The sequence below is a fragment of the Rattus norvegicus genome, chromosome 11 (genome assembly GCF_036323735.1).
Source record: "Rattus norvegicus strain BN/NHsdMcwi chromosome 11, GRCr8, whole genome shotgun sequence".
NCBI lineage: Eukaryota > Metazoa > Chordata > Mammalia > Rodentia > Muridae > Rattus > Rattus norvegicus.
The window spans coordinates 83926647-83953313 of NC_086029.1; the positions used below are offsets into that span (position 1 = coordinate 83926647).

Sequence of the window (26667 nt, forward strand, 5' to 3'; positions counted from 1 at the left end):
CATAGCCAGACCCTGTATCAAAAATAAAACTTTAAAAAGGGAATCAATTCCTTCATGGAGAGGCAGGTTTTTGATGCTTTGAATGTTTACTGTCTTGTTTTCACTTTCATGAGCATTCTCACTCCTAAGTTTTAATGACTCTGGTTTTCATATCCTGTTACTTTGGGCCCTTTCTTTGAGTGAGTACAGAGAGTTCGGATTGGAAGCAGAGCAGGGACCTGTAGGAGGCTCTGGGGGAAGCAGGGAGTGTGCTTTCCTCCAGAGTGGGCTTCACCTTCAGGGGCCTTGTTCCTTACACTGTTGTCAAGGTCAGAGTCTGTGCAATTTCCAATATCAGTCACTTTTGCTTCCTATTGCAGAAGTGGCCAACAGATTAGAGGTCTGTGTCTCTCTGTGGGTTTCAACATAAATTTCCAAATTTTTGGCTTTATAGACAAAACTTGGTTAGACATGTAAGTTGCTAGCTTTTGAAAATAAAAACGGGGGCTGGGGATTTAGCTCAGTGGTAGAGCGCTTACCTAGGAAGCGCAAGGCCCTGGGTTCGGTCCCCAGCTCCGAAAAAAAGAACCAAAAAAAAAAAAAAAAGAAAAGAAAAGAAAAATGGGAACAATGAAATGGCTTCAAAGGAACACCTGTCCTGCCATAAAAGCTTAACCTGAGTCCAGTTCTTAGAAGATATGAGTGCAAAAAGAGACTCAGTTACACACAGATGTGTGACTTCCACAAATGTCCATGGTGTGTGTGTGTCGAATGACACATAATAATAATACTTTTAAAAATTGAAAACATTAGTTGATACGACTTTTGCAGTATCGTGGAGCAAATGACAAGTGTTTATGTGTAGCTGTGAAGAGATGTCATTGTTCAGTTAAAATGCCAGGACTAGATTTTGGGTATCATATAAATGATAATCATTGGAATCTCATTCTCATTATGGATTTGAGGAGCATTTCCACATGCACTGCCCTTGTTTGACCTTGTGCATGTATATGTGAACAGGTAACATTGAAATTTGTTTTTACTGATAATTTTTCTGTAATAGTTCTTATTAGCCTTCATGTTACTGTGTAACTGCACTAATAGCTGTTATGGAGATCTACTAGAAGCATGCTGTGCTACTTAGAACACTTTATAAGTAATGTTAACATACTAAATAGTGAACCTCTTTAGAGGGAGCAAGTGGAGGCAATATTAAGGCTGAAACCCTGGGGAGTTAACTGCCACAAGCTAGGTACATATCATTGAATTATATCCCCAAGTCTCTTCACTTTAGTGCAGCTTGTATAGGCTAGGCTGTGTGACTGAGCTTCCTCGGAGCTTCTGATCCCCATTCCTCCACAATTGAGTCCTAGGATTGCAGATGTTTGCTACCACACTTTACACAACACTAGGAACCCTTCTCTGGGTAACACTTGCATCCCCAGCCCTTCCTTACTTAAATTTCTTTTATTAATCCTCTGTGTGGAGGACAGAGGACACTTTTCAGAGTCCGCTCTCTTCCATCTTTTACGTAAGAGTCAGAGTAGACTCAGGCCAGCAGGCGTGTGCAGCAAATGCCTTCACCTCAGCAGATCCCATACTTGTAATTCCCTCCTGCCTCAGGCTCCTGAATTCTGAGATTGAAGGCGTAGTGTGCTGTGTCCAGAAACAGTGGTTTTCCTTTCATTTTTTTCCTCTATTTTGTTTTTTCTTTATAGTTGGGAAGAAACCTGGCCCTCAGATTCATATCGTATTAGAAGAACTGTAGTGATCCTGGAATATATATTGTTTAAAAAATAAAAAAGAATATATATTGTTGTGAGTGAGTGAGGTCACTTCAAGCAGGGACAGTAGGGGTGAACTTTGGAGCGTAAACCTTTCCAGGCAAGTGCTCTACCACAGAGCCATACCCAGGTTTGTTTTTTTGTCAGACCTGGGTTTAAAAGTGCTCCCCCACCACCACCTTAATTGGTTTTAAGCTACTTATTTTAAAAGTGCATCCTTTACATTATTAGAAGACTTCAAATTTATCTCCTCATGTTTTCAATTGAGTAAGCATTTTATTGTTGACAGTGACACTGATTTCTTTTAAGTGTACTAAAATATTTTGGCAGAAATAGCACTTTTTTTTTCCTGTAAGCTTTGTGCTTGCAGAAGGTATAGAGGAACCAGTATAGTCGGCCAAATATGTACTCTGCTAGTTTTTACCCCTTGTTTTCTTGTTAGTAATGTACATTGCCAGTGAAATTCTTGGAACAGTTCTTTGTTAGGGCTATTCAATTGCTCTTTAAATCTAATCAATGTAATGCATTACATATAATTTGAGATTTTGTTAGTGCTGTTATTAATATTGGTCTTAGGTGTGGAGGCAGTCTTTCTAGAAAATCTATTAGTGTAGCTACAGTTTTCAAACTTTGTTGTTACACATGCATAATTGTGTTTGGCTGTGCTTCCATTTCAAGTATGATTGATGGTTCACACTTAAATTTCAACTGTCATTTTTCACTAGGCTTAACTTCTTTTTGAGGCAGGGTCTTATGTAACTGAGGGGGTATTGACATTGACCTTCTGATCCGTCTACCTCCCAAGTTGTGGTTTTGAAGTTGTTAGCACTATACCTGGTAGTTTTCAGTTTTGTCACAGAAACTGATCGGGTTTTTTGGTCATCCTTATGGGGTTTTTTGTTTGTTTGTAAAATCCAACTCCTGTCTTTGCCTCTGAAGATGTTATCACTAAATTTAGGCTGTCTATATTTTTTTTGTTTAGTTTTAGTGCTTTGTTTTAGGAATGCTTCAGATAACTTAGACTTAAAAAATATTGTTGATAACTGCGTAAAGGAAAAAGGGTTAGATAGCTGAGTTACACGGTAGAGATTACTGTTTAAGAAAGAGACATCAAGAGGAAGAAAGCAAGAGAAGTGTGCTTGCTTTCTGTGTTATTTTGCTATCTGAAGGCAATAGTCAAGAAACCCTTTTCTATTGAAAGGACTGGAACACAGTGACAGATAGATAGTTAACCCTCACTTTTGCAGACATTCCACTGTCTCTTTCTGGCCTTGAACTGGTGATATTCCTGTCTCAGTCTCCCAAATATTGGGATTGTAGACATGTGCCATCAGAATAGCTTATTTTACATTTTGTTTCCAACAAGGTCACCATAGGTCACTTTTGCAGGATTTCAAGGCAATCCTTTAATTTTTGATCCTCCTTCCCCCACCTCCTAAGTGTTGGAATTACCATGCCTGCTCTTTATTTTACATTATTTCATGTATCTCAGAGGATCTACTTTTTCAAAATAACTTCATTGTAACAATATTTCTCCATTAGGCAAAATGATTTGACTTATGACTCAAAAAAAATTTTTTTTTCTTTTTTTTTCGGAGCTGGGGACCGAACCCAGGGCCTTGCGCTTACTAGGCAAGAGCTCTACCACTGAGCTAAATCCCCAACCCATGACTCAAAAATTTTAACTTAATCACTTTGCCCAGACCTGTAGTCACTAGCAACATGTAACCTGCTCTGACACTTGTCTGTAGGACTGCTAAGAGCTCACTCACTCACAGTACCAAGAGGACCCAGGAGCTGAGCGCAGCCTAATAGACGTTCCTACCTCTCTCAACTGCATACTAGATTTTTCCATTCTTTATTTGCAAAAGGTTCTTGTGTGCTTATATAAAGGTACACAACATCTACCTTTTTTGAGTACTACTTAATAGTTACTTTTATTTATGTATGTCTTTTTCTCTCTCTCTGCCTCTGTGTTTCAGTGTTCGCAGAGGCCAGAAAAGGGCATTAGGTTCTCTCTCTGGAGCTGGAGTTAAAAGTGGTTGTCAGCTACCAGATATGGGTGATGGGAACAGAAATTACATCTTCCAGAAGAGCAGCAGTGCTCTTAACTGCCAGGCATTCCCAGCCATAGTGACTTGACCTGGGCTAATGAGAGATGCACATGGATAGATATTCACTCCTAGGGAAATCCTGGCAGATTTAAAAAGTCAGGTCTGGGGGTGACTCAGCAACTTTTTAAAAACAGGTTTAGGTAAATATAACAAATTCCTTAGCTAAAGATAAATTATTAAATTCAATAAGATCTGAAAAGTATCTAACATGGGTTATTTCTTTATTGAACTCAAACTCCACCCACCCACCCACCTATCCTTTCTGATTCATTCTTTTCCTGAGATCTCTTGCAGATCAGGCTGACCTCAGACTTAGTCTTCCTACCTCTGTTTTCCAGAGGAAATCACCTGCATGTGATTATTTCTTTTAGTTTTTATTCTCCCCGTTTTATCTTTTTTTTTTTTTTTTTAGTTCCAACCAGCATTTTTTTAACTACTAGAATAACTTTCAGATAACTAATATTTATTACTTTAGTTGTATTTTGTGCAGTAGATTATTAAGTTTCCATTTGTAATTATAAAATTAGGGCAAGGGAACCACATAATCAGGGTCTTGCTGTGTATTACTGGCTGGCCTGGAACTCAGATCTGTCCACATCTGGAATGCTGAGATTAAAGCAGAATGCCACCATTATCTGCATACATTTAAGGTTGAAGGGAATGGAGTTAATCTCTAATAAATATGGAGGAGGAGGCTATGCAAATGTCTTATACTGTAGGAAATAACAGTATATGCTTTTTATATTTCATCATTTTAAGTAGAGGCATTCAAACCAAATTGTATATTTGAAGTAATTGTATGCTTCTTGATGTTTGACACTTTTTAATTTAAGGGAAATGCCTAATTGTTGGCTTTCTTTTCCAGATTTTTTTGTTATATCTGTGATTATTTTGTATGTTTTCATATTATTCATCATGTTGCATCCAGTTGCCTCTGTTGACCAGCTTCTGGAGGTAAGGCTTAGCACTTCATTACTTGTCAAGGTTGATAGAAACTGGGATAACAATAAGACATTGGTAGCAAGGGACTTTGTAGTATCATGTGGAGTGTAAACAGCTAAATAATATTTTGGATGTTTGGTACCGAAGAAAGATTAAATAAACTACCTTTATTTTTTCCAGTATTTATTTCCCTTTATTTAAGATGTCTTTGTAAAGAATCATTATGTATTTCAGAGCAGGACTTCTGCTGCAGCCTCTTGTTGAATAATCAAGATAGTGTTGTCTCTTGCGTATTTCTTTTTACATTTTAGATTGGCTTATTGGGACCCAGGAAAAGCACTTAGGATTAGAGTTATTCTGAGATGCTCAATATTTTCAGGGAACAATTAGTTGTTCTTTCTGTGAGCAATGCTTGTTTTTCATATTGTTTTAGTTACTTTTCTCATTCCTATGGTAGGATGTATACCGATGAGCCATTTAGAGAAAAAAGACTTACTGTGGTGCATTGTGAGGGGTATCTTCTGTCGTGGGGTGATGCGTGCGAGTAGAAGTTTGAGGCAGTTGGTCACAGTGTGTCTGTAGTCAGGAAGCAGAGTCTCTGCACTGAGTGCTTTGGACACTGCCAAAAGAAGCTTCTCTGACCAAGGTTGAGAGCAGCCCTGCTCAGTGGAAACAGACGTGTTTGGGAGGCTCACATCCATTTATTAAAACAACAGTAGGGATTGTGACCCAGCCCAGCCATGGACCAGCAGTGAGATCTGTCCTAAAGAGCAAGCCTGAAATCTCGTCAAGAGTAGTTGGTTACCCCAAACCTTTGTGTACTAACTAACACATAAATCTTTGCTTGGTAGGTCTCAGACCACAGTGGCGTGCCAGGTCTACTGCGGAATTTCCAGATCAGTTTCAGCTTGATTTCTTTGTGTCTTTCTGTAGTCAGAGTTTTGATCTTCAGCAATTGAGTCTTCTAGCTGGGATGAGCAATGGCTGTAGTCTCTTTTGGTTGGAGGGGCCTCCAGGGCCTCCCTGACCAGTAATTTATAGGAAAATACCCCACACCTGACACTTAAGATTATCATATATTTTATGTCTTCTGCAGGAAGCATTGTTTACCCCTGCGTGGTCTTCATTCAAACTCATTCTTCTTTTAAGAAAAAATACAAGAAAAACGTACATATATAATACATACACACATACATGTATATAATTTTTTAAAATGATTTATTTTTGTTTTGTATGTGTATTTTGCTTGCATGTCTGTAGATATACCACATGCATGCAGTGCCCATAGGAGCCAGGAGAGGGAGTCAAACCAGCTGGAACTAGAGTTATAGGCAGTTGTGAGGTTCCATGTGGGGTCCTGGGAACTATAGCAGGATCCTCTCCAAGAGCAACACGTACCCTTAACCACTGAGCCATCCCCGAAGCCCCCGTCCATTGTGTATCTTTTTAATCAGCTTGCAAAGAGTAGGTTTCCATAAGGCTACTTCCTTAGCTCACGCCACCTCCCTGCCTCTGCCTAAACCTCTAACCACTAATGTACATGTGTTCCAATCTCTCCATTTCCTGCATGGCTCCCTTCCTCTCTTACTTGTCCTTTCTAGCACCCTGACACCTAATGTGAAGGTGGAATCGCCATCTAAGAGGGAACGTGTATTTGTCCTTCTGAGCCTGCGTTGCTGCACTTACATAGTTTTTTCCAATTCTGTCTGTCTGTTCTGCAGATGATATAATTTAATTCTTTATAGCTGAATAAATTCCACTGAGTGCACGCAGCACATCTTCATTATCATTCATCACTTTGTCCTCTGGGTGCTTTCACTCCCTAGATTGAGACAGATGGCGACAGCAGCCAAGGTGCAGGTTTGGTGTATAAAATTTCCATCTTTTTTTTTTCTTTCTTTCTTTTTTTCGGAGCTGGGGACCGAACCCAGGGCCTTGCGCTTGCTAGGCAAGCGCTCTACCACTGAGCTAAATCCTCAACCCCTAAAATTACCATCTTTAATCACCTATTTTGGCTTCAAGTCAATATCTTTGTCCAGTATTAGAATATTGGCTTGTTTGCTAAGTCCATTTGCTTGGAAACTGGATCCAGGTCCTGTGCAGGAGTAGTGAGTACTCTTAACCAGTGAGCCATCACTCTAGCCCCTTTAATGAATTCTGTTGCCATGACAAAATACTCGACTCGAAGAAAGATAATCATAAGAGAGGAGAGGGGGTTGTTTGTTGGTTTGGTTTGTTGGCTTTCAGTTCTAGATGTCTGAGCACTGAGCCAGCATCTGGTCAGCTTTTAGTGCAGACTTCCATTTCTTTCAGAGCCCAAGGGTGGAAGGGCATGTATGGAAGAGATCACATAATAAGTATTTATAGTAAGAGAAAGTAAAGGAAGCCCAGTTCACTTCTGAACAACCTGCTCCTGGTATAACTAAACTACCTGGGTGGAAAGTACATCGATCGTTCCTTGAAGGGGGAACCCCTGTGAACTGATTGCTCATGAAGACCTGTTCCCTCGTAACATCTTGCATTTCACCATGTGTGAAACCATAGGAAAGGTTATCTTGAGTCTTCATAAAAACTGCACTAGTATTGAACTTTGAAGAGCAGCATATGAGTGTGTTCATGAATTGAGAGGTTTAGTTAAGGATTTTGAACAAATATTTCACTCACCTCCATACACTTGCCACATAGCATGGCTGATTTACTGAAACTGCCCTGACTAAGGCTGTGAACTACCTTAGTAGTTAATATCCCTCCAATGGGCATGTGCCTTTGAAGTCCTTTTCCTTGGCCTTGTTTAGCTTCTGAAGTATTGAACCATGTAGCCAGGCCAGTGTTTCCTTAGGAGATTGTGGTTTTTTGTTCCCTTCTGGCTTTTTCCTGCCCTCTGTGATTTTCATTCTCAGTCTTCATCATGGTCCTATTCTCTCTGATCTGTCTTTAAGCATTAGTTCCTCACCTTTCTGGTTATGTCCCTCTTTTCCCTCAGTACTCAGAAAATCTTCCGTGTGGCCATGGTTTGCCTGTAGTTGTCACTCAAAGAATCTTCAGTTCTATACCCGAGTTTAGCTCTCACTGCTGAGCTCTATAGACCTGAATATGCAGTGATGGCAGTTCCCCAATTGCATATTTTAAAAAGCGTTGGGGCTGAGAAGCTGGCTCAGAGAGTAAGAGTGCTTGCAGAGCCCAAGTTCAAATCCTCAGAACCCACATAGAAGGACGGATGTAGTTATGCATGCTTCTAATCCCACACAAGGGGCATAATAAATTGGAGAGTGATAGACTAGAAAACTGGCATCCTACTTTGTGTACACATAAGTGTCTGCACACATCTTATCAAGAAGCTCGGGCTTAAAGCTAAGATGATCATCTCCTCCTTCCATCATGCTTCTTTATTTCTTGTGTCCCACCATTTGTTAAAGTGTGTTTGTTCGTGGGTTCTTTGGGGGTTTTGTTGTTGTTTTTGTTTTGTTTTTGCTGTTTCCTTATTATGAAAATTCTGTGACTGGGTTCATTGGGCCAGTCTGGCTTGGTCTTCCATCATCTCTTACAGATTCTTCATCAAACCTTTAAAGAGTTTGTTAAGCAGTATGTTAATGTGACCCACATCAGGTCCTTGGCTTCTAAGAGTGTCTTAGGTACTCGGTGATAAAAATACTTGCTAACTAAAAGGATGTTTTATGTTGTCGAAAGCAGTCAAATTTTGGCATGTTCAGTTGTTTGGAGGCTTAAGTATGGGGAAGTTACCTTGAGATTTGACCAGTATTAAATTAGTATTCAGCTCATATTTAAAAAAATATTTGTTTTTAATTGTGTGTATGTTAGAGGGATGTGCATGCTTATTGCCGTGCCTGCAGAGGCCAGATGAGGACATTGAATCCCCTGGAACTACAGTTAACAGATAGCTGTGAGCCTACCAGATTAGGTGCCGGGAACTGAGGTTGGAGCCTTTGAAGAGAAGCTTATGCTCCTAACCACTGAGCCATCTCATATCTCTGGCCTCTGCCTCACTTTTGAAAGAGATTTTATTTGAAAAGTATAGATTTGTTAGACATTTGTAACACTATAGATTAGAACATGGACTGTTGAGTCTCTAAGAGTTAATGCAGAATTGTCACTTTTAAAATTGAGTTACAATTTTATTGTGTGAAAAGATATATGCTTTGTGACATTATTGAAAGTTTAATGGATAAAGTGTACATATAAACACTTGTATTTATGTATGTGTATAAATTTGCTGTTTATACATATGTATATAAATAATAGGATTTTAGCAAGCTTGGATTTGTCTGTTGAGGATTAGTCAGCTGAGGATTGCCTAAACTCATGAACTTCCTGTGTCTACATTTCCTGTACTTGTGCTGCCGTGCCTGGCTTTAGATTCTATGGTGTAATACTCTAATCTCAATTAAGATGAGAACTTTAACCAAAGTGTTTTGTCTTCTAGATTATGTGTGTGCCATACCAGTGGCGCATATATATGCTTATCATTGTCCTCACCAATGCCTTCGTGTCTATCACGGTGGAGGTAAGCACTCAGCTTTGGGATTCTGGGGTGACTTAGTGCTGGGAGAGCAGGTAACTATTATATAGAAGCCCACACTCACATTTCATTTCAGGGACATTCGTTTAGCTTCCTGCTCTGACCTTTTCTGTAGTTATATCAAGATTTGATGAGTTGCATTCAAACACTAGTTGTGAATGAGTGGGGGGTGAAAAAGAAGCAGGTATCCAGACGGTGCCCAGAGCCTGTGCTGTGAGGAGAGAGTAGAGGACCACTTAAGGAAGAAAGAGGAGTAAGTTCTCGATGCTGCTCTTTAACCCGTGCTAGAAACAGGTAAGGCAGATAAAATTGTGATGGCTAAAGGTGTAGTGGAAGCTTTTGAAAGTTTGTATATATTTTAGTAATAATTCAAGATTGAGAAATTATCCTGAAACTCAGCTGTCCCAACAAAAGATGGCTTAGATTTAAATTGACATACGATGGGAGCATGTAATGGGAAATGGATGTATCATTTCAAGTTGGTCCATAGGTTGCATTTTCTGTTCTAGATGTCCTAGAAAGCACATCTAAAATTGTACCTATCATAAGCACTCCCTTTCTTACAGTGTACATTCATCTTTTCAAATGTTATTTTTTTATTCTTGTTAACTAAAGAATTATTTGTATTGGGCACTGATGAAATGTTTGTAAATATATCCGTAGATGGAATTAATATTAGATACTAAGTGAAAATAACTCTTTTTCTGAATCATCAACATTGTTAGGGAAAGACTGGAGATCAGGAAGTTTAGACTTTTTATCAAGAATTTTATGATTTGTATTTACTATAAAAGCTCTGTTATTTATCCTTTTGTAGCATGTACTAAGGTTTGCCATATGGAGAGCAAATCCTTGTTAACGATGTAGCATTGTGTGAATGTTATCAAATGTGTGTGTTTACGTTTAATTCTTAACTCACTGGAATGTCTCTCAGAGCTTCTTCCTTGACACGGTCCTTTGGAAAGTTGTGTTCAGTCGAGACAAACAAGGAGAGTACCGTTTCAGCACCACACAGCCACCACAGGTTGGAAATGAGCAGTTACTGTCGATTCTTCACTTATATCTTGGTTTTTCCACTTGTTTTCTTGCTTCTGTTACTCTGTGTGTAGCTTCAGCTGTCTTTGTTATGCCTTGCATTTCTTCTTTTTTTAAATAAGAAGTCTTAGAAAAATCATGGCAAGCATTTAATAGAGTGCTTTAGGACTTGGGGAATTCCACAAGACTTTTCCATTCCCATCCTAACTGTGCGTGTATGTGTGTGTATTAGTCTGTCTGTCCTTGTCCTTATACAGGACTTCTCTGTAGAGCCTTGGCTGTCCTGGAATTTACTTTCTAGACCAGGCTGGCCTTGAACTCACAGAAGTCTGCCTGCCCTCGTCTTCTGAGTGCTGGGATTAAAGGTGTGCACCACCAGCTAGCCCAGAGTCAGTTCTTCCATTTCTGTCCGCTTTATATTTTATGTATTTGATTCCCTTAGATGGTAAATGGTACGTAAACAAAGTTTCAAATCAAGTTTTGTAGGGGATCAGAATCAAGAGATATTTTGAGAATTTATTTCTGATTTTTATTTTACCATTTCATTATGTATTTATTTTACCAGTTGCTATGCATTATTTTAAGGTGGCCTTTTGCTTTCTCTGACTAACGATTCTGACTTAGAAAATTATTTGTTCCTTTCTACATACGGGTGAGGGCTTTTAAAGTCAATGGAATAGCCTGTGATTTACTGGAGGTACAAGGTTCCTCTAGCAAAAGGAAAGAGAAGCCAATGAGTAAATGTTTCCTAGTGTGAAAATGTTACAGATTAGACTTAGACTGCTGTCAGTCAATCAGAGCCCTATGAAAACTTCAACATTTAATCTCAGTCCCACACGGGAGAGCTGTCTATCTGCAGAAGTACCAGATCATAGAGAGCTCAGTGATAGATTGTGCCGCATTAGAGTCTGTTTCAAAACATGGTACCCACTGCTCTTTATAGAGTGGGTGATGTCTTTAAGCCATCAACCATATGAGGAGTTGAAGGGAATTGGCTGGCATTTTTTACTTAGATCATTAACTCATGTTCTTATACCTTTCACCTAAATGGTGACTTCCTGGGCTATGTGTTAGTAGTTGAGCAGGCCTAAGATCCATGTTTCCTGCCCGGCTTACTGTATAGGATATGCCATGCCGTTTTGTGCTGTGTGCTCTATGGTGGAGTAATGGTGGCATGCAGTGACAGCATGAGCCTGATGCCAATTCCAGTTTCTGTTTCTTCAAAGCAGTATGGTGCCTGTTTGTCTCTAGTTAGTAGTGGGCAAGGCCAGAACCAGGGCTTAGGTCATCCTTCAGCTGCGACTCCTTTGTGATAATGGCAAAGGTGTGTTTTCTCTAGGTGATGACCTCATTATTGCAGAAGGTCACACTGGTTCAGGTCACCCTTCTCATGTGAAATATTAGGGTTCATTGGAAAGGCACAGCCTAGGGAAACTTACAGTCTCCAAAAAGCTCTCTAGCTCCCTCCCTATGCAGGAGTGTTTTAAAGAGGGGTTTATTTGCTTAATTAGTCAATAATGCCCCCAATAAAATATTTGAATTAGAAATCCCCAATTTTTCTTTTCTTTTTGTTTGTTTTTTTGTTTTGAGACGGTATTTCTCTGGACAACAGCTCTGGTTGTCCCGGAAACCAAAGTCAGAGATCTGTCTGCCTGTTTCCTAAATGCTGGGATTAAAGGCATGTACCACCACACACAGCTCAAGGAAATCCCCAATTTTTCAACCACAATAAAATGGCGGAAAAAAAAAAAAGTGTTCCTTACTAATACATGTTTTCTTAAAAAATTCTAAGTATCTGGTTCTTATTTTTTAAAAGTTTTTATTATTTCATGTGAATTTCTATCTCTAAAAGTGTCCACGGGAGGGAATGAAGCTATGGGATAGTCCATAGCTTTTAGGCTTGACACGTCCCACAGACTGACCCATTTTGGGAACCACTAAGACAAGAATTTTGGGGGGTTGGGGATTTAGCTCAGTGGTAGAGCGCTTGCCTAGGAAGCGCAAGGCCCTGGGTTCAGTCCCCAGCTCCAAAAAAAAGAACCAAAAAAAAAAGACAAGAATTTTGGCCTTAGTTCTATGGTTTTAAGAGAGCACTTTTTAGAGCTTTACTTTTCTAATTAGAAAAGAGTTGTAAGTTGAGAAATTAATTTTCCCTCTTAGATCCTTCTGTGTGTTGTAATGGCTTCTTTTGGTGGCAGCTCTCTCTAGCTCCCTTCCTTTTCCTCTCCCTTCCCTCCTCCAGCAAGGACTGCTTGGCAGTGTCTATAGAGACAATTTTAGGTATCAGGTTTTAACACAGAATGGGTAGAGGCCACTGGTGCTGCTAAATAAATGTCCAGTAGCACACAGACCCTGCCAAGGACTTGTATAGCCTGAGGTGCCACGCATCCTGAAGTAGAAACTCCCATGGAGGGCGGGCGGGCGGGCGGGCGGGCGGGCAAACAGCTGCTGGCAGCCTTACCCAGGCCTGGCACATGGTGCCGACTCTGCCGCAGTCCTTCCGCACTGCCCACTCCGTGCTCCTCCTTTCAAGAGAAGCCCAGGAGATCTCAGACTGAAACTACTGTGTAGTGTTGGGAAAGAACACCCTTTCCTTCTTTCCCTTAGCGTACTCATGGGAACCACTGAGTTAGTTTGAAGGTTTCGCAGCTGTAGGCTGCAGTCTAGGCTCCTCCACACTAATCCTCAGTGCCTTAGTTGGGGAGTCGTGTGAGAACTAGAACCATGCCGCTGTGCACTGTTTCCTGTTGAGGTTACATACCTTGTTAGTGAAAATCTGGAAACTGTAGCCATTCTGCAACTTTAAAATCTACATGAAAATACTGTTTCCACTTATATAGACTACGAGTTTGGAGTGTATTCGTTTTATATTGAGGATTGAACTGGAAGATTTATGAAAACCACAGAACACACCATGCATGAGAATGTTTCCAAAAGGACTGCTGGTCCTGAAAAGCTGGGCATTAGAATGTACAACTTGGAATGCCTCAGAAGCACGAGTGTGGCTACAGATCTGTATGAGCCTTCTGTGTGGCTCTCTGTGGACCTGTGGTGCCTTTGCCCTTGTCTCAGGGATTCTGTTTGTATACATTAACCATTCCAAATTAATTAAGTCTAGAATCCAGTGTTCTCTTGCTTCAGGGACAGAAACTCTCTACTCTGGGAAGATCCAAGTGTTCATTCTAAGCCCTGTGACTAAGTCATCTTAGTGTTGCACAGTGACTGACTTTCTCCCTTTGCTTTCCTCTCCTGATTTTTCACTCTGTCATGCCTGTAGCCTTTAATTTTCCCTTCCAGTGAACTATGGTATTTTGGGAGAGATTTGTGTGGTGCATTTATGTGCAGGCTCACCAACCTATGTATAGTATTTTTCTGTATGGAGATAAAGAACAAACCTGTTTCTAGTTATTTATGGTGGAGTAGGGGGATCTCAGGCATTCCTTATGAGTTAGCATATAATGAATATGCATTGTTTTAAACAGACGTCAAAAGTACACACATTCATGTCTGTATATGTGTGTGTTATATGTGTGCATGCGTACCCAAGAATGCTGTGTAGTTAATGCCATTGGCTTTAATTATATTGCTTGCCTTAGCTTCCACGGGTATAGAACAGTGAATGTAGAGGGTGTGTGTGTCTGTCTTAAGTCCCATTACTTTGGCTTTCTGCCTGTTGTACATCACCCCTCCACTGGATTCACTGTTCTCTGCTTTAGCAGTGCTACTATAAATGATGGTGACAGCTTTCATATTTAGGAACAGTGGTCTTTTCCACTCTTGTATGGAAGACTGGAAGCACCAGAAAGGGGGCACAATGCAGTAGTTCAGTATCCCCTCGGTAACCGAGTTCCGTGGGGAAGGAAACTGCTGCCTGCTGCTCAGATCACCTGAAGGACCCTGCGTGTGTTACCGCTGGATCCTAATGCTGAACACTGTGGTGGATTCTTTTTGCTTCCCCCAAATCCACCCCTACCCCCACTTCGCTTTGCTTTTTTTTTTTAAATGTAGGATCTCACTGAAAAACACTTTGAACTCACTATGTAGACCAGGCTGGCCTCAGCTTGTGAGCATGCTCTTGCCTCCACCTAGTATTGCAGGCAGGTCCCACCACAGACATCTGAAACCTTCATTGTGATGATAATAGAGGTTACCTGGAGAATAATCTTTTTAAATCTTTTAGTTTCCCCTAGATTGTAACTTATCTGTGACTACGATTTTGCCTTTAAATCTTTGGGAGCAATGCATCTCAATGTTTAACCACAAACTGAAGAGGAGGGCGGAGTTACTGATGGCTGTCTTACTGAATGAGAAGGGCCTTAGGGAAGGTAGTTTTCCGAGCTTTCACTTTGAAGGCTTGGTCCTGTCGATTGGCTGCTCTTTGCCTTAGTTGATTGGTGGACCGGTTGGTTGAGCTGGAGCTTTCACTTTGTAGATTAATCAGCCCAAGGATTTCGGTTAACTCAGGCTGGTGCTGAGCTTCAGAACGTCCTGCCTTGGCCTCCCCAGTGCTAGGCTACTGATTAGGAATTGTGTTTCAAGTATACATTGTAGCACATTTGCCTTTCTTGGCTGTAGGTACTTTGGATGCTCATATAAGAATGCCCATCTTGGGGCTGGAGAGATGGCTCAGTGGTTAAGAGCACTGTGCTCCTCCAGAGGTCCTGAGTTCAAATCCCAGCAACCACATGGTGGCTCACGACCATCTGTAATGGGATCTGATGCCCTCTTCTGGTGCGTCTGAGGACAGTAACAGTGTACTTATATAATAAATAAATAAATAAATAAATAAATAAATAAATAAATAAATCTATCTTTAAAAAAAAAAGAAAGAAAATGTTTAAAAAAAGAATGCCCATCTGGTATGCTGTACTTTCATTTGTACAGTTGCTTCTGTTGAGGTTAGAGCGTGGTGTGGTAGTGTGGGCTGGGTCAGTGTTGGTGGGCAAAAAACGATCTAGAATTTAAATTTTACTTGGGAGAAGCAATAGCCAAAAAGTAATATATGGGCTGTTTTCAGAAGTGAAGTATATAGTCAGATTTATTTAAACTTCACTGAACTATTTTTTTCCCTAGTAACTCTGCTTTCCCATTCTCCAAGGATAATTTATCTAAGGTCATATTCATCAGTAACTTCATGACTGATTACAATGGTTTCAACTTATTTTGTGTATTGGTATTTTTTTTTCTTTTTTTAAAAAAACTTAATTCAATTTTTTTTTTTTTTTTTTTACATATTCACTTTACATCCCACTCATGGCCCCCTCCTGGTTATCTTTTCCTATAGCCCTCCCCCTAGGCCCCCCCGTGTATTGGTATTTTTAAAGATTATTTTATGTATATTATTACTCTACCTACATGTACACTTGTGTGCCAGAAGACGGTCTCAGATCCCATTACAGATGGTTGTGAGCTACCGTGTGGTTGCTGGGAATTGAACCCAGGTCCTAAAGGAGAGCTAGTGCTCTTCATCACTGAGCCATCTCTCCAGCCCAGTACTTGCTTGTGTACCTTTCTGTGTGTCTCCTTCCCATTCTAGAGCCCCAAGGGAAGCCTCCTGGATAAAGGCAGTTTTACATTAGTGAGTATGGTGGTACTTGCTTTGTTTTGAAACAGAATTTTACTACACAACTATGTGAGCAGGGTTTGTACTGCTTTGATAAACACCTTTACCAAAAGTACCTTGGGGAGGAGAGGCTTATTGGCTCACAGGGTACAGTCTGTCATTAAGGGAAGCCGAGGCAGGAGCTGAAGTAGGGACCATGGAGGGATGCTACTTACTGCCTTGTTCCCCATGGCTTGCTGAGCTTGCTTGTTTTAGACAACCCAGGACCACCTCTCCAGGATGGCACTACCCCCAGTGGGCTGGTCCTTCCCACATTAATCGCTAATCAAGAAAATGCCCCACAGACTTACCTACAGGCTAGTCCGATGGAGGCGTTTTCTCAGTTGAGGTTTCCTCTTCCCATATGACTCTGACCTTTCTCATCTCGACAAAAAATTAACAGTCCAGCACCAAAACTGCGGGTATGTGGCACCATGCCTGGCTAAAGCTGTGGTTTTAAAAGATGTGACTTCTTTTTTTTTTTTTTTTTTTTTAAATCAGGACCTTGTCTCTCTCTCTCTTTTTTTTAACGGTGTTTACTTCATACTTTGTGTTTTGAAAGTGATATTAGCAGTAACAATGATATCTTTCACTGCCTTCTTCAGTATTTTCTGTTAGAGTATATCAGTATATAAAATACGTGCACAAAACTAAAGGAGCTGGGAAAAATCCTCTTTAAAATCAACCTGTTCCTAAATTGAAAGCTGGCTTTTTTGCATGAAGTTTTTCCTAGTTATTTGTTATGTTCAGAAGTCATGCCATATTTTCTGTGCGTGATGCGTGCTGTAACCAAAAAGCCCTTACCTGGGTGTTTTCTTTCCTAGGAGTCAGTGGATCGATGGGGGAAATGCTGCTTGTCCTGGGCCCTGAGCTGTAGAAAGAAGACACCAAAAGCAAAGTACATGTATCTAGCCCAGGAGCTCCAGTTTGATCCCGAGTGGCCGCCGAAGCCTCAGACGACGACGGAAGCCAAAGCTATAGTGAAGGAGAACGGATCATGTCAGATCATCACCATAGCATAGCAAAGACTGCTCTGCTGTCCAGTAGCAGTGACGACCCTGTCAGAACAGCACTCTTTCAGTTTATATAGCCCTCTCATAATACGGCAGTTAAAAACACAGAACAGTGAAGTGTCATTTCTGCACAGTTAGCTTTTAACTATAAATCTGGCTATATCTTCATGCAGTAACCTAAATACGATGCACACTTTGTATTGGGTATGAGAAACTGTTTGTGTTTTACAGATTGTAGGTTTTGACACTAGTTTGCCTCTATAATTTTCACAAATCCCCTTATTAGAAAGTTCTTTTACATGTAGGCCCCAAAATTGTGATAGTTAAAAATAATAGTTAATTGTGATTAGCCTTTAGTGAAAATAGGTTGAAAACCTGCTTTGATCCAGTGTTTTCTCCCAAAGAAGACTACATTAAACGTACACCAGTTTTCTTTTATGACCTGTAGTGTTATTGTTGATAGAGCAACTCAGGTGATTTCCATTTCTGGTTTTATATTTTCTGTGTAGCCTGCCTTGGTGTACTTTCTAGACAGCTAGGTGCTCCACTGCTGTCTTGAGATGTCCTTCATAGTATTCCATGGGTCCCATGTAGTATCTGACATCAGCAGTCTACTTAAGCAAAGAAGTCTCTCACTAGAAAGGTCTATTTCTGAGCCAGGTATGACAGTAAAGGCCCCTAGTCCTGCACAGGCAGGAGGCTAAGGCAGGAAGATTGTTCCTATAGGGTCCAAGGATAGCCTAGAATAGATGGTAGAAGCCTGTCTCAGAATACAGTTGCAGGGAGAGAGATTGAGGGTATTGTATTTCTCTTGGCAGTGGACTTCATTCATATGTCTTCAACCTGTTTGTTTTTTCTTTTGGGACTTGTATCATTTTAGATGTTTATATTCTCTCTCTCTCTTTTTCCAGTCTCTCGTCTCCTTCCCTCCCTCCCTACCTAAAGGAATGGAATGATGCTGTGTTTGTTGTGTTTGTTTCAGTTAGATCTTAACCTTGCTATATGTCTCTCCTTTGAATAATAGGGCTTAAAAGAATAATGAATCCTGAATTTGAGTGACTTTTACAAAGCAATATGAGCTGCAGAGCTTGTTTCTTGCCATTAGGTGGCACCAGAAGTCATCAATACCTGTTTTGTAACAAGTGAGCTTGAGAAAATTTTAAAAAATTAGACATTTATTTAGCCAAAAGGAATGAGGAAAGCATTTGCACATTTATGTTTTATCTGATAGTTCATAAGGAACTTTCACAATGCCTCACAGTTAGAGTAAGTGTGGGCAACTGGCATTATAAAGTGAACCCTAAAAACAAATGTAACAATATAACATTATTCTGTGTTCTTTTTTTTTTTTTTTTTTTTTGGTTCTTTTTTTCGGAGCTGGGGACCGAACCCAGGGCCTTGCGCTTCCTAGGTAAGCCCTCTACCACTGAGCTAAATCCCCAGCCCCCTGTGTTCTTTCTTAACCACAAGTGTATGCTTTCCACTTCTCTGGGTTGATCATTATTTTCCTAGTAAATACTTTTTACCTAGTAAATACCAGTTTACCAAATGTTAACCAGATTTGTAGAACCTTTTTTTTTTTTTTTAATGTTGCAAAGACCCGAATGATGTTGGATAATTGTGGGAAAAGTAAATCCGTCTCAGGATCACTGTCACTGCTGTTGCCACTAGTGATTCTTAGGAAAACACAGTCGACTTTTCCAACAAAATGTATGATACTATATGTTCGATATTAGAACAGTTGTCCCATGAATGATTCTATGAAGCTATGCATCTTAGACCTCTTGAGCTGTGAATTAGCACTATTTTCTATAGTTATTATTCTCCTTGTTTTATACTTTCCATGTGCATTTCAAATAATGTTAATGTTAGTCAATCATTTTCTGAATTGTTAACTCTTACTCTCTGGTTTAAATACTGAAACATGATTAATTGCTAACTACAGCTTAGAAACCCAGTATCAATTGTATTTAACATCGTTAGGAGCATGATCATAAATGCTATGTTGACACATCATTTTAACATTTAGAGTTGATAAGGGTTTATATCTCATCTGTCCATATCGTTTGCAAAGGAACAAGGTCTTATGTAGGTGAGAGAAGGCATTTGTACGAAGTTAGATTTGAACATAGACAGGACAGGCCTGTTCCATTTGAGAATGTTGTTGGAAGAATGTCTGTGAATCCAGACATGGGTCCTGCTTAGTGCCGTAGGTAGACTGAGTCTCCTGTAGGCCATCATTACGTAGTAATTTTGGTTCTGAATTTTACATTAAATTATTTGAGTATAAACAAACCTAAATTTTAAAATCTGTAAATATATTATTTTGATGTATTAAGATTGATATTGATGATTTAAATTTTATTTATGCACATACTTAAAGGACAGAAATGTCTGGGAAAATAATTGTTAAATAATGATATGTAGCTTTTTAACTTTTTAAATAAATAAGATTTTTTTAATGTGGGTCTCCCTCAGGGTTGTTTAAAGTTGTTTGTTTTCCTCCCTTAAATATAAATAAATAGTGGTAACTGTTTTCTACCTTCTAGCACCAACTGCTGTAAAGGAATGCTGCAAATAGTGCTTGGGTGAGAGCAGTGACTTTTATGTTTTATAAGCCTGACATTCTGAAGCTCTCCAATCGCACCTTTCATTTCAGCAAGCCTGTCACTGTTTTCACACTTTATCCCCATGATGAAAGCAGTGCACAGTTCCACAGGCGTGGTGAAGAATGTTCGCTTTCACTCGTGTGTATATATGTATATGCATACATATATATATATATATTCCAAAAGCAGCAAAAACTCAGATCCAGTGACGAGCAACTTCAAGCTTTAGAGAACACCTAATATCTCATGCATGCAGTTCTGTTGTATCAAAAGGATTTTGTGTATTTATGGTGGGAGGCTACTGGGAACTTTAACAAGATAGGGTATTAACTTTTGTACAGTCTGGGCATTTACATGTATTTTTAATGTATTACAATTTGGTAATTATGTGCACATGAAATTAATAAAAGTTACTTCCTGTTATAATTTGTAAATTCCCTGAGACCGTGGATTTTTTAAGTAACTTTATATATCAGAAATGACACATCTTTATATTTTTAAAATTGTATTGCTGCTCAAAAATGGTACCCTGTTGTCAAAAAGGTAGATATTCATAATTGTACATTCAGCCTTGTAAATAACTGTATGAAATCTTTTTTGATTGAAGCTATTCAAAATAAAACTTTTAATGAATTAAATATGTCTATACTTTTTACAAGTAGCTCTCTTGGGACCAATTTCACTGTCGTGGGTTTTGCCCTCCCACCCCACCTCCCGTGGGTGGTTGAGAGGAAGGCAGCTTGACTATTTTAGCTTGATGGACAGGTTGTGGGAAAAGCTAGCTGACTGGTGCACACTGCAAGGAGGGTGGCAGTTTGGGGTCTAGAGTTGCTGCTTGGTGAGAACTAGAGCCAGTCAAGACTTTGAAGTAAGGTCCAGGGACACATTTGTCTCCTGTGAATTCCAGAGATTAAATGTCTTAATGCTTGCGAGGCAAGCATTTTGCTTATCTAGCTATCTCCCCAAACTAGATCTTTGTCTTTAAAGGTGAAGAATAACCTTTTGTCTTAAAAATAAAAAATAGTGATAGCACATTTAAAGCAACTGCCTCTTAGGTACGTACAAAGGAATCTGTATCCCCCGCAGATCTAAGGCTAAGGAAAACAGCCTTGGAGCATTTAAAGGAATTGGTGGGTATTTTGCCTTGGAGGGATTTACTTGATAAACACCTATGACTTGACAATGGATAATAGCATTTATAAAGGATGTCTACATTATAGTTGCATATGGGAAAATGAACACAGCTGGACATTGTGATGCAGTCTTCGTGATCCCCAAAGTTTAGGATACTAAAGCCAGAAGATTGTATATTTGGAGCTAGCATGGGCTACATATACATAGCAAGGTTGTCTAAAGGAGAGAAAAATACACATAAAAGGAGAACATGAGTTTCTCAGAAGCTTAAGAACAGCTTCTTCATTATAAGAAAAGCATCAAGTTTGTCATTAAATGCAACATTAAAAGGCATATTGAGACAATAGGTTGATAGATTGGTGTGCTGTTTTGCCCTTCAGGCTGGGCCTGAGCTGTGCCAAGTGAGGGATGGGCATTCATGGAAACAATGAATGACCCGAGATTGAAAGGGTGCCAAGCACCAACCAGAGATGACCAGGAGTTCTCGAATGGTATGTGGCACTGTGTCAGTACAACCACGGCAGTAGGCAGTTTGACATTAAACTGAACATGAACTCTTGGGCAATGCTATTACAGAACATGCTTGACAATGGCTAGACCATTGGGGGTGGGGGTCGGGCATTTGAGAATTCTTTAGCCTTAAGAGAGAAAATGTTGGGCAAAGGAGATGGCTCATCAGGTGAAGAGCATTACCTCCTAAGACTGATGGTAGGAGTCCTTGGGGAACCTACATGGAGGAAGGTGAAAAATGCCTAAAGTTTCTGACACCCATGAGTGGGGCACTGCCACATGTGCACCCACATACTCATGCACAAGAATGAGAATTAGTGCAATATAGCATGCAAAAAAAATGCCTATTGGGGTCACCGATGTAATGAGAATTAGCATACCATTTCTGGGAAAACTAAGGTCTTCTACCCTCTAGCTTTGACAATAGGACAAACATGCTCTCAAAGTCTGAAAGCTCTTTGTCATTAAAACCTAGAATGTGCCTTACGGAGATAGCCTTTTTCTTGACTTTTTATCTGCTAAGGTCTTTATCCTCAGGATGCAAGAATACTCTCTCTTCCTCTGTGAGGTGCTGAGTCACAAACAGAGCTGCGAGCCTTTCAGTCAGTCCAGGGTGCAGAGCTGCTTCAGGTAAGGCCAAATATTCTTACATTAGTATGCAATTAGAGGCTCAGTCTGTATAGGAGCAAACGGAGACCTGGTACAAGAAACAGTACACATTTTTACTTGGGAAACATTGAGTGAACTCTGTGCTTCCTGGACAACTCAATGCCCAGAGTAGTTTTATTAAGCAGCTTGGCTTATAAGCGAAACAGTAGCTCCTTATTTAAATGTGTGAGTCAGAGAGACTGACTTCAAATTCTATTTATGTGACCCTTAACCTCACGTGCATTGGAGCGCCCAGCCTACTGTCCTTGTGTTACTGTAGCAGTGCAAAGTTTGGAGAAGCATGGTATAGAACAGTGGGCATCATTGGGTACCGGCTCCATTGGGCTTAGGGATGGGGGTGCGGTTACAGAAGGGTGTAATGTGTTGTGGGATGTTAGTACTTTGAAAATATGATTGTAAGAAACTGAATCTAGTGGAAGTGGGCCTTGCTGTTCCCTTGCTGACTATTGGGGATAAAGTTTCCCTGCTTAAGTTGTTAAAGTCAGTGGCACAGCCAGTCCCAGAGGCACTGCTTTCTATTCTCTAGAAAAGACCGTGACAATTTTAATTCGTTCTGTCACGATTTTAAGGTATTGTTCATAGTGCCCAAATGTCAATACTCTAAACTGGGGAGATGGTTCAGTGGTTAAGAATGTGTACCCAGAAGTCTGATCTAGACTTCCAGCACCCACATAAGCTGAATAGAATATTTTTTAATCCGCCTTTGTAAGAACAGAAGGAGACTTGGTTGTATCTGGACATCCCAAGGCAGCGAGAGTGCTGGTCCAAGAACTGTGCTTGCGGCAGGTGCAGGGCTGCAAGATCTGCTCTGAGCCTTATGTCATGCTCTTGCCTTTCAGACATGCTAAGGAGCGTCCTACTGTCCGCGGTGCTCTCACTAGTAGGCGCCCAACCCTTCCCCTGCCCCAAAACCTGCAAGTGTGTGGTCCGCGATGCCGTGCAATGCTCCGGCGGCAGCGTGGCTCACATCGCTGAGCTAGGTCTGCCCACGAACCTCACACACATCCTGCTCTTCAGAATGGACCGGGGAGTATTGCAGAGCCACAGCTTCAGCGGCATGACGGTCCTTCAGCGCCTGATGCTCTCAGATAGCCACATTTCTGCCATCGACCCCGGCACCTTCAATGACCTGGTAAAACTAAAAACCCTCAGGTTGACGCGCAACAAAATCTCTCATCTTCCACGTGCGATCCTGGATAAGATGGTGCTTTTGGAACAGCTGTTCTTGGACCACAATGCACTAAGGGACCTTGACCAAAACCTGTTTCAGAAACTGCTTAACCTGCGGGATCTCTGTTTGAACCAGAATCAGCTCTCCTTTCTTCCTGCTAACCTTTTCTCGAGCCTGGGAAAGCTGAAGGTGTTGGATTTATCGCGAAACAACCTGACCCACCTGCCCCAGGGATTACTTGGGGCGCAAATTAAGCTTGAGAAACTGCTGCTCTATTCAAACCGGCTCATGTCTCTGGATTCGGGGCTGCTGGCCAACCTGGGCGCCCTGACTGAGCTGCGGCTGGAGCGGAATCACCTTCGCTCCATCGCACCGGGTGCCTTCGACAGCCTCGGAAACCTGAGCACCTTGACTCTGTCCGGAAACCTCCTGGAGTCTCTGCCGCCCGCGCTCTTCCTTCATGTGAGCTGCGTGACTCGGCTGACCCTGTTCGAGAACCCTCTGGAGGAGCTCCCGGAGGTGCTGTTCGGGGAGATGGCCGGCCTGCGGGAGCTGTGGCTGAACGGCACCCACCTGCGCACGCTGCCCGCCGCCGCCTTCCGCAACCTGAGCGGCCTGCAGACGCTGGGGCTGACACGGAACCCGCTCCTGAGCGCGCTCCCGCGCGGCATGTTCCACGGCCTGACGGAGCTGCGCGTGCTCGCGCTGCACACCAATGCCCTGGAGGAGCTGCCGGAGGACGCGCTGCGCGGCCTCGGGCGCCTGCGCCAGGTGTCGCTGCGCCACAACCGGTTGCGGGCCCTGCCCCGCACGCTCTTCCGTAACCTCAGCAGCCTCGTGACGGTGCAGCTTGAGCATAACCAGCTGAAGACCCTGCCAGGAGACGTGTTCGCGGCTCTGCCCCAACTGACCCGGGTCCTGCTCGGTCACAACCCCTGGCTCTGCGACTGTGGCCTGTGGCCCTTCCTCCAGTGGCTGCGGCATCACCTGGAGCTCCTAGGCCGAGATGAGCCTCCGCAGTGCAATGGCCCAGAGTCACGCGCCAGCCTGACGTTCTGGGAGCTGCTGCAGGGTGACCAGTGGTGCCCAGATCCTCGCGGTCTGCCTCCCGACCCTCCAACCGAAAATGCTCTGAAAGCCCCGGATCCGACCCAGCGGCCCAATAGCTCGCAGTCCTGGGCGTGGGTCCAGCTGGTGGCCAGGGGTGAAAGTCCCGATAACCGCTTCTACTGGAATCTTTATATTCTACTTCTAATAGCCCAGGCCACCATAGCCGGGTTCATCGTGTTTGCCATGATTAAAATCGGCCAGCTGTTTCGAACATTAATCAGAGAGGAGCTCTTGTTTGAGGCAATGGGAAAATCGTCTAACTAATCAAACTGTGACCAGAGCATTGTGGACGGGGCCCCAAGAAGAATCCAGTCAGGATGCTGTGTGCCATTCCTCCATTTCCCCTCTCCCAGTTCTTCCTCTCAGTGTCCCTTCTCCCCTCTCCCCAGAAGGACCTTTTGTAAAATCGCTACTGCTTTCTAGCCTGGCCTGGTTTTCCTCCTCTGTTGTTAGGTTCGGGAGCTGGGGGTGGGGGTGGGGTGCACAGGACTTAGCTTGTGTTTGGCTCATCCCGTCCCATTGTGCAGCGTTGGGTGCCTGGTGGAGAGAGGAGCTCTTTCTTGGTTTCTGAGTCTGAGGCCACATCCTGCCAGGTGGGCAAGACCTCTCCTGCACCGAGCAAGGATTGAGTAACATTTGTGGAAGGAACACCGGCCTAAAGCGAACCCTAGATCCCAGAGATGAAGGCTCTTCCCAGGAACAAGCTGGAGTGTTCTTGTCCCTTTCTACCTGAAAGGAGAATTCGTATCCCTTCCTTTTTGTTGTCTCATTTTGAATTCGTTCTGCTCTGGGGCTGTTTGGAAGGGCACTGGTCTCTGATCCAGTGACAAATTTCAGAGCAAGCCTCCTCTGTGATAGGCTGAGCTAAGACACACAGGAGCTCCCATGTCCATCCCAGTGACAGCAGCCACTTTGCAGCACCCACTCCCGAACTGACTAAAATGACCTTACAGTAGGTAAGGCCGTGGCGGGGGAGGGGGGGTTCGGGGGGTGTTTTGCTCTGAAACAAGCACCCCCCAGGAACCTGAGCCTGGCCGACAAGGTTCCGGAGAGTGCTGGGAAGCTTGGGGCGCTGCTTAGTCAGTCCCATTTGGCCTCCTGGGAGTTTCCCTATGTCATTTGTTTCCCATTTCCTAGAAGAAAACGCCACATCATTTCACAGGCATTTATGGAGCTGTGACCATGAGACGGGTGTTGGTGATTGTAATGACAGCTTGGTTTCCAGTGGACTGCGCTTGTATCAGTCTCGTTTATCCTTCCAATAGAAAACAATTAAACCCTTGTTGCAGTAATTGGCTGCTTGTGAGAGACAGTGGTTAAACATGCGCTAGGAGCTGACAAGTGAGGGTTCAGTCTTGGTGTCCCCATTTACTAACACCCGCCCCCCCCCCCAGGACTCTGTACATCCAGTAAGCCTGATCTTCCTCATTCTTGAAAGGGGACAAAACAGCACCTGCCTCGTAGGGTTGTTGTAAGAATTAAAGGCAATAAAACATACAAAACTTTACCCAGCGCCCTGCATACAAAAACTGCCCAGCGGGTGACGGCTATCACGAAAGAGCATGCAGTTACAGCCCGCCCCCCACCCCACCCTCTGTACTTTTCGATGTCTCGCTATGCATCCCAAGCTGGGTTTGAACTTGAGATCCTTCTGTTTTACTCTCCCAGGCTCTAGGATTATAGGTTTGGGTGATCACATTCAGTGGGAATCATGGTTTTGAAAGAAGATCGTCAAGATATTCTCTTCTGTGTAGAAGAGAGCAGACTTTCTCCGAGGTTATATCCAGCAGCTGTGTCTGACTACAGGAGGCCTCAGGCCTGTGTGCTCAGGTCCTGTGCTCTCGGGCCACAGGCACCATCAAGTAGGAGGAGAGAGAGCGGGATCCTGTCATCCATGCACTTCTTCAGCATCAACTTCCAATATCTCCTCCTTGGTGACGCTTTCCCGGTTCCTCACTTTGTCCTTCCTGCGCAACACCCTCAATCTGGTCCTGGGTATGATTTGAGAGTATCTGTTTAATTAGCCTCTTGTGCTTATAAACTCCTTGGATAGTTTTCATCTTGTTTATTGCAAAAATTCGGAGCCACCTATAGCCACAAATCTAGATTTTTTAATTTTTATTTTTTATTTTATTTTAGTTTATTTTTGGTGAAATGCAGACTCAGTTCTAACCACTATTCTCTGAGGCAGGCTTCCTAGTGCAAAACCTGTTCTATTCATCTGTCAGATGAGGATAACAGTTGTCCCTACTAGAGCTTCAAGGACCAAGTGAGGCAATCCTTGCCAGATAGACAATGGGCTGGTCCTTGGGGCCCAAGGGCAGCTGTTTTGATCAACTATTCTGGACCCCACTGTTCTAATGTTTCTCACTGCCTCTTCATGCCTTGCTTCATCTGGCAAGTTGGTTGACTATTTTATCTCAAGCTCTCTGGTAAGTAGAAAGTCTGAGCGGAGCCA

At 42.1% G+C, this 26667-nt stretch overlaps 2 protein-coding genes across 10 annotated transcripts in view; both read left to right on the top strand.

Moving 5' to 3' along the window:
• The window catches only part of Atp13a3 (ATPase 13A3), an 86175-nt gene extending 65922 nt beyond the window's left edge, over positions 1-20253 (top strand). For 6 of the 8 annotated variants that reach the window (XM_063270760.1, XM_039088616.2, XM_039088615.2 and 3 more), the window contains 4 exons: positions 4743-4831; positions 9261-9341; positions 10291-10380; positions 16818-20253. In XM_063270760.1, coding sequence (XP_063126830.1) covers positions 4743-4831; positions 9261-9341; positions 10291-10380; positions 16818-17015 — 458 coding nt within the window. In that variant the 3' untranslated portion in view covers positions 17016-20253. The other 2 variants (XM_039088618.2, NM_001109369.2) reach the window with 2 other exon arrangements.
• A 1607-nt stretch (positions 20254-21860) lies between these two features.
• Positions 21861-25716, top strand: Gp5 (glycoprotein V (platelet)). Of its 2 annotated transcripts, none has more exons than NM_012795.3 (2): positions 21861-21889; positions 22768-24953. In NM_012795.3, the coding sequence occupies exon 2, from the start codon at positions 22770-22772 to the stop codon at positions 24471-24473; it is 1704 nt and encodes a 567-aa protein (NP_036927.2). In that variant the 5' UTR covers positions 21861-21889; positions 22768-22769; the 3' UTR covers positions 24474-24953. The 2 variants fall into 2 exon arrangements, with proteins under 2 accessions (NP_036927.2, XP_063126376.1); XM_063270306.1 differs by having other exon boundaries at positions 21884-22211; positions 22768-25716.
• The last annotated feature ends 951 nt before the right edge of the window (positions 25717-26667 follow it).

Excerpts from the sequence above, each read along its gene's own strand:
- Gp5 (NM_012795.3), top strand. The coding sequence starts at position 22,770 with ATGCTAAGGAGCGTCCTACTGTCCGCGGTGCTCTCACTAGTAGGCGCC.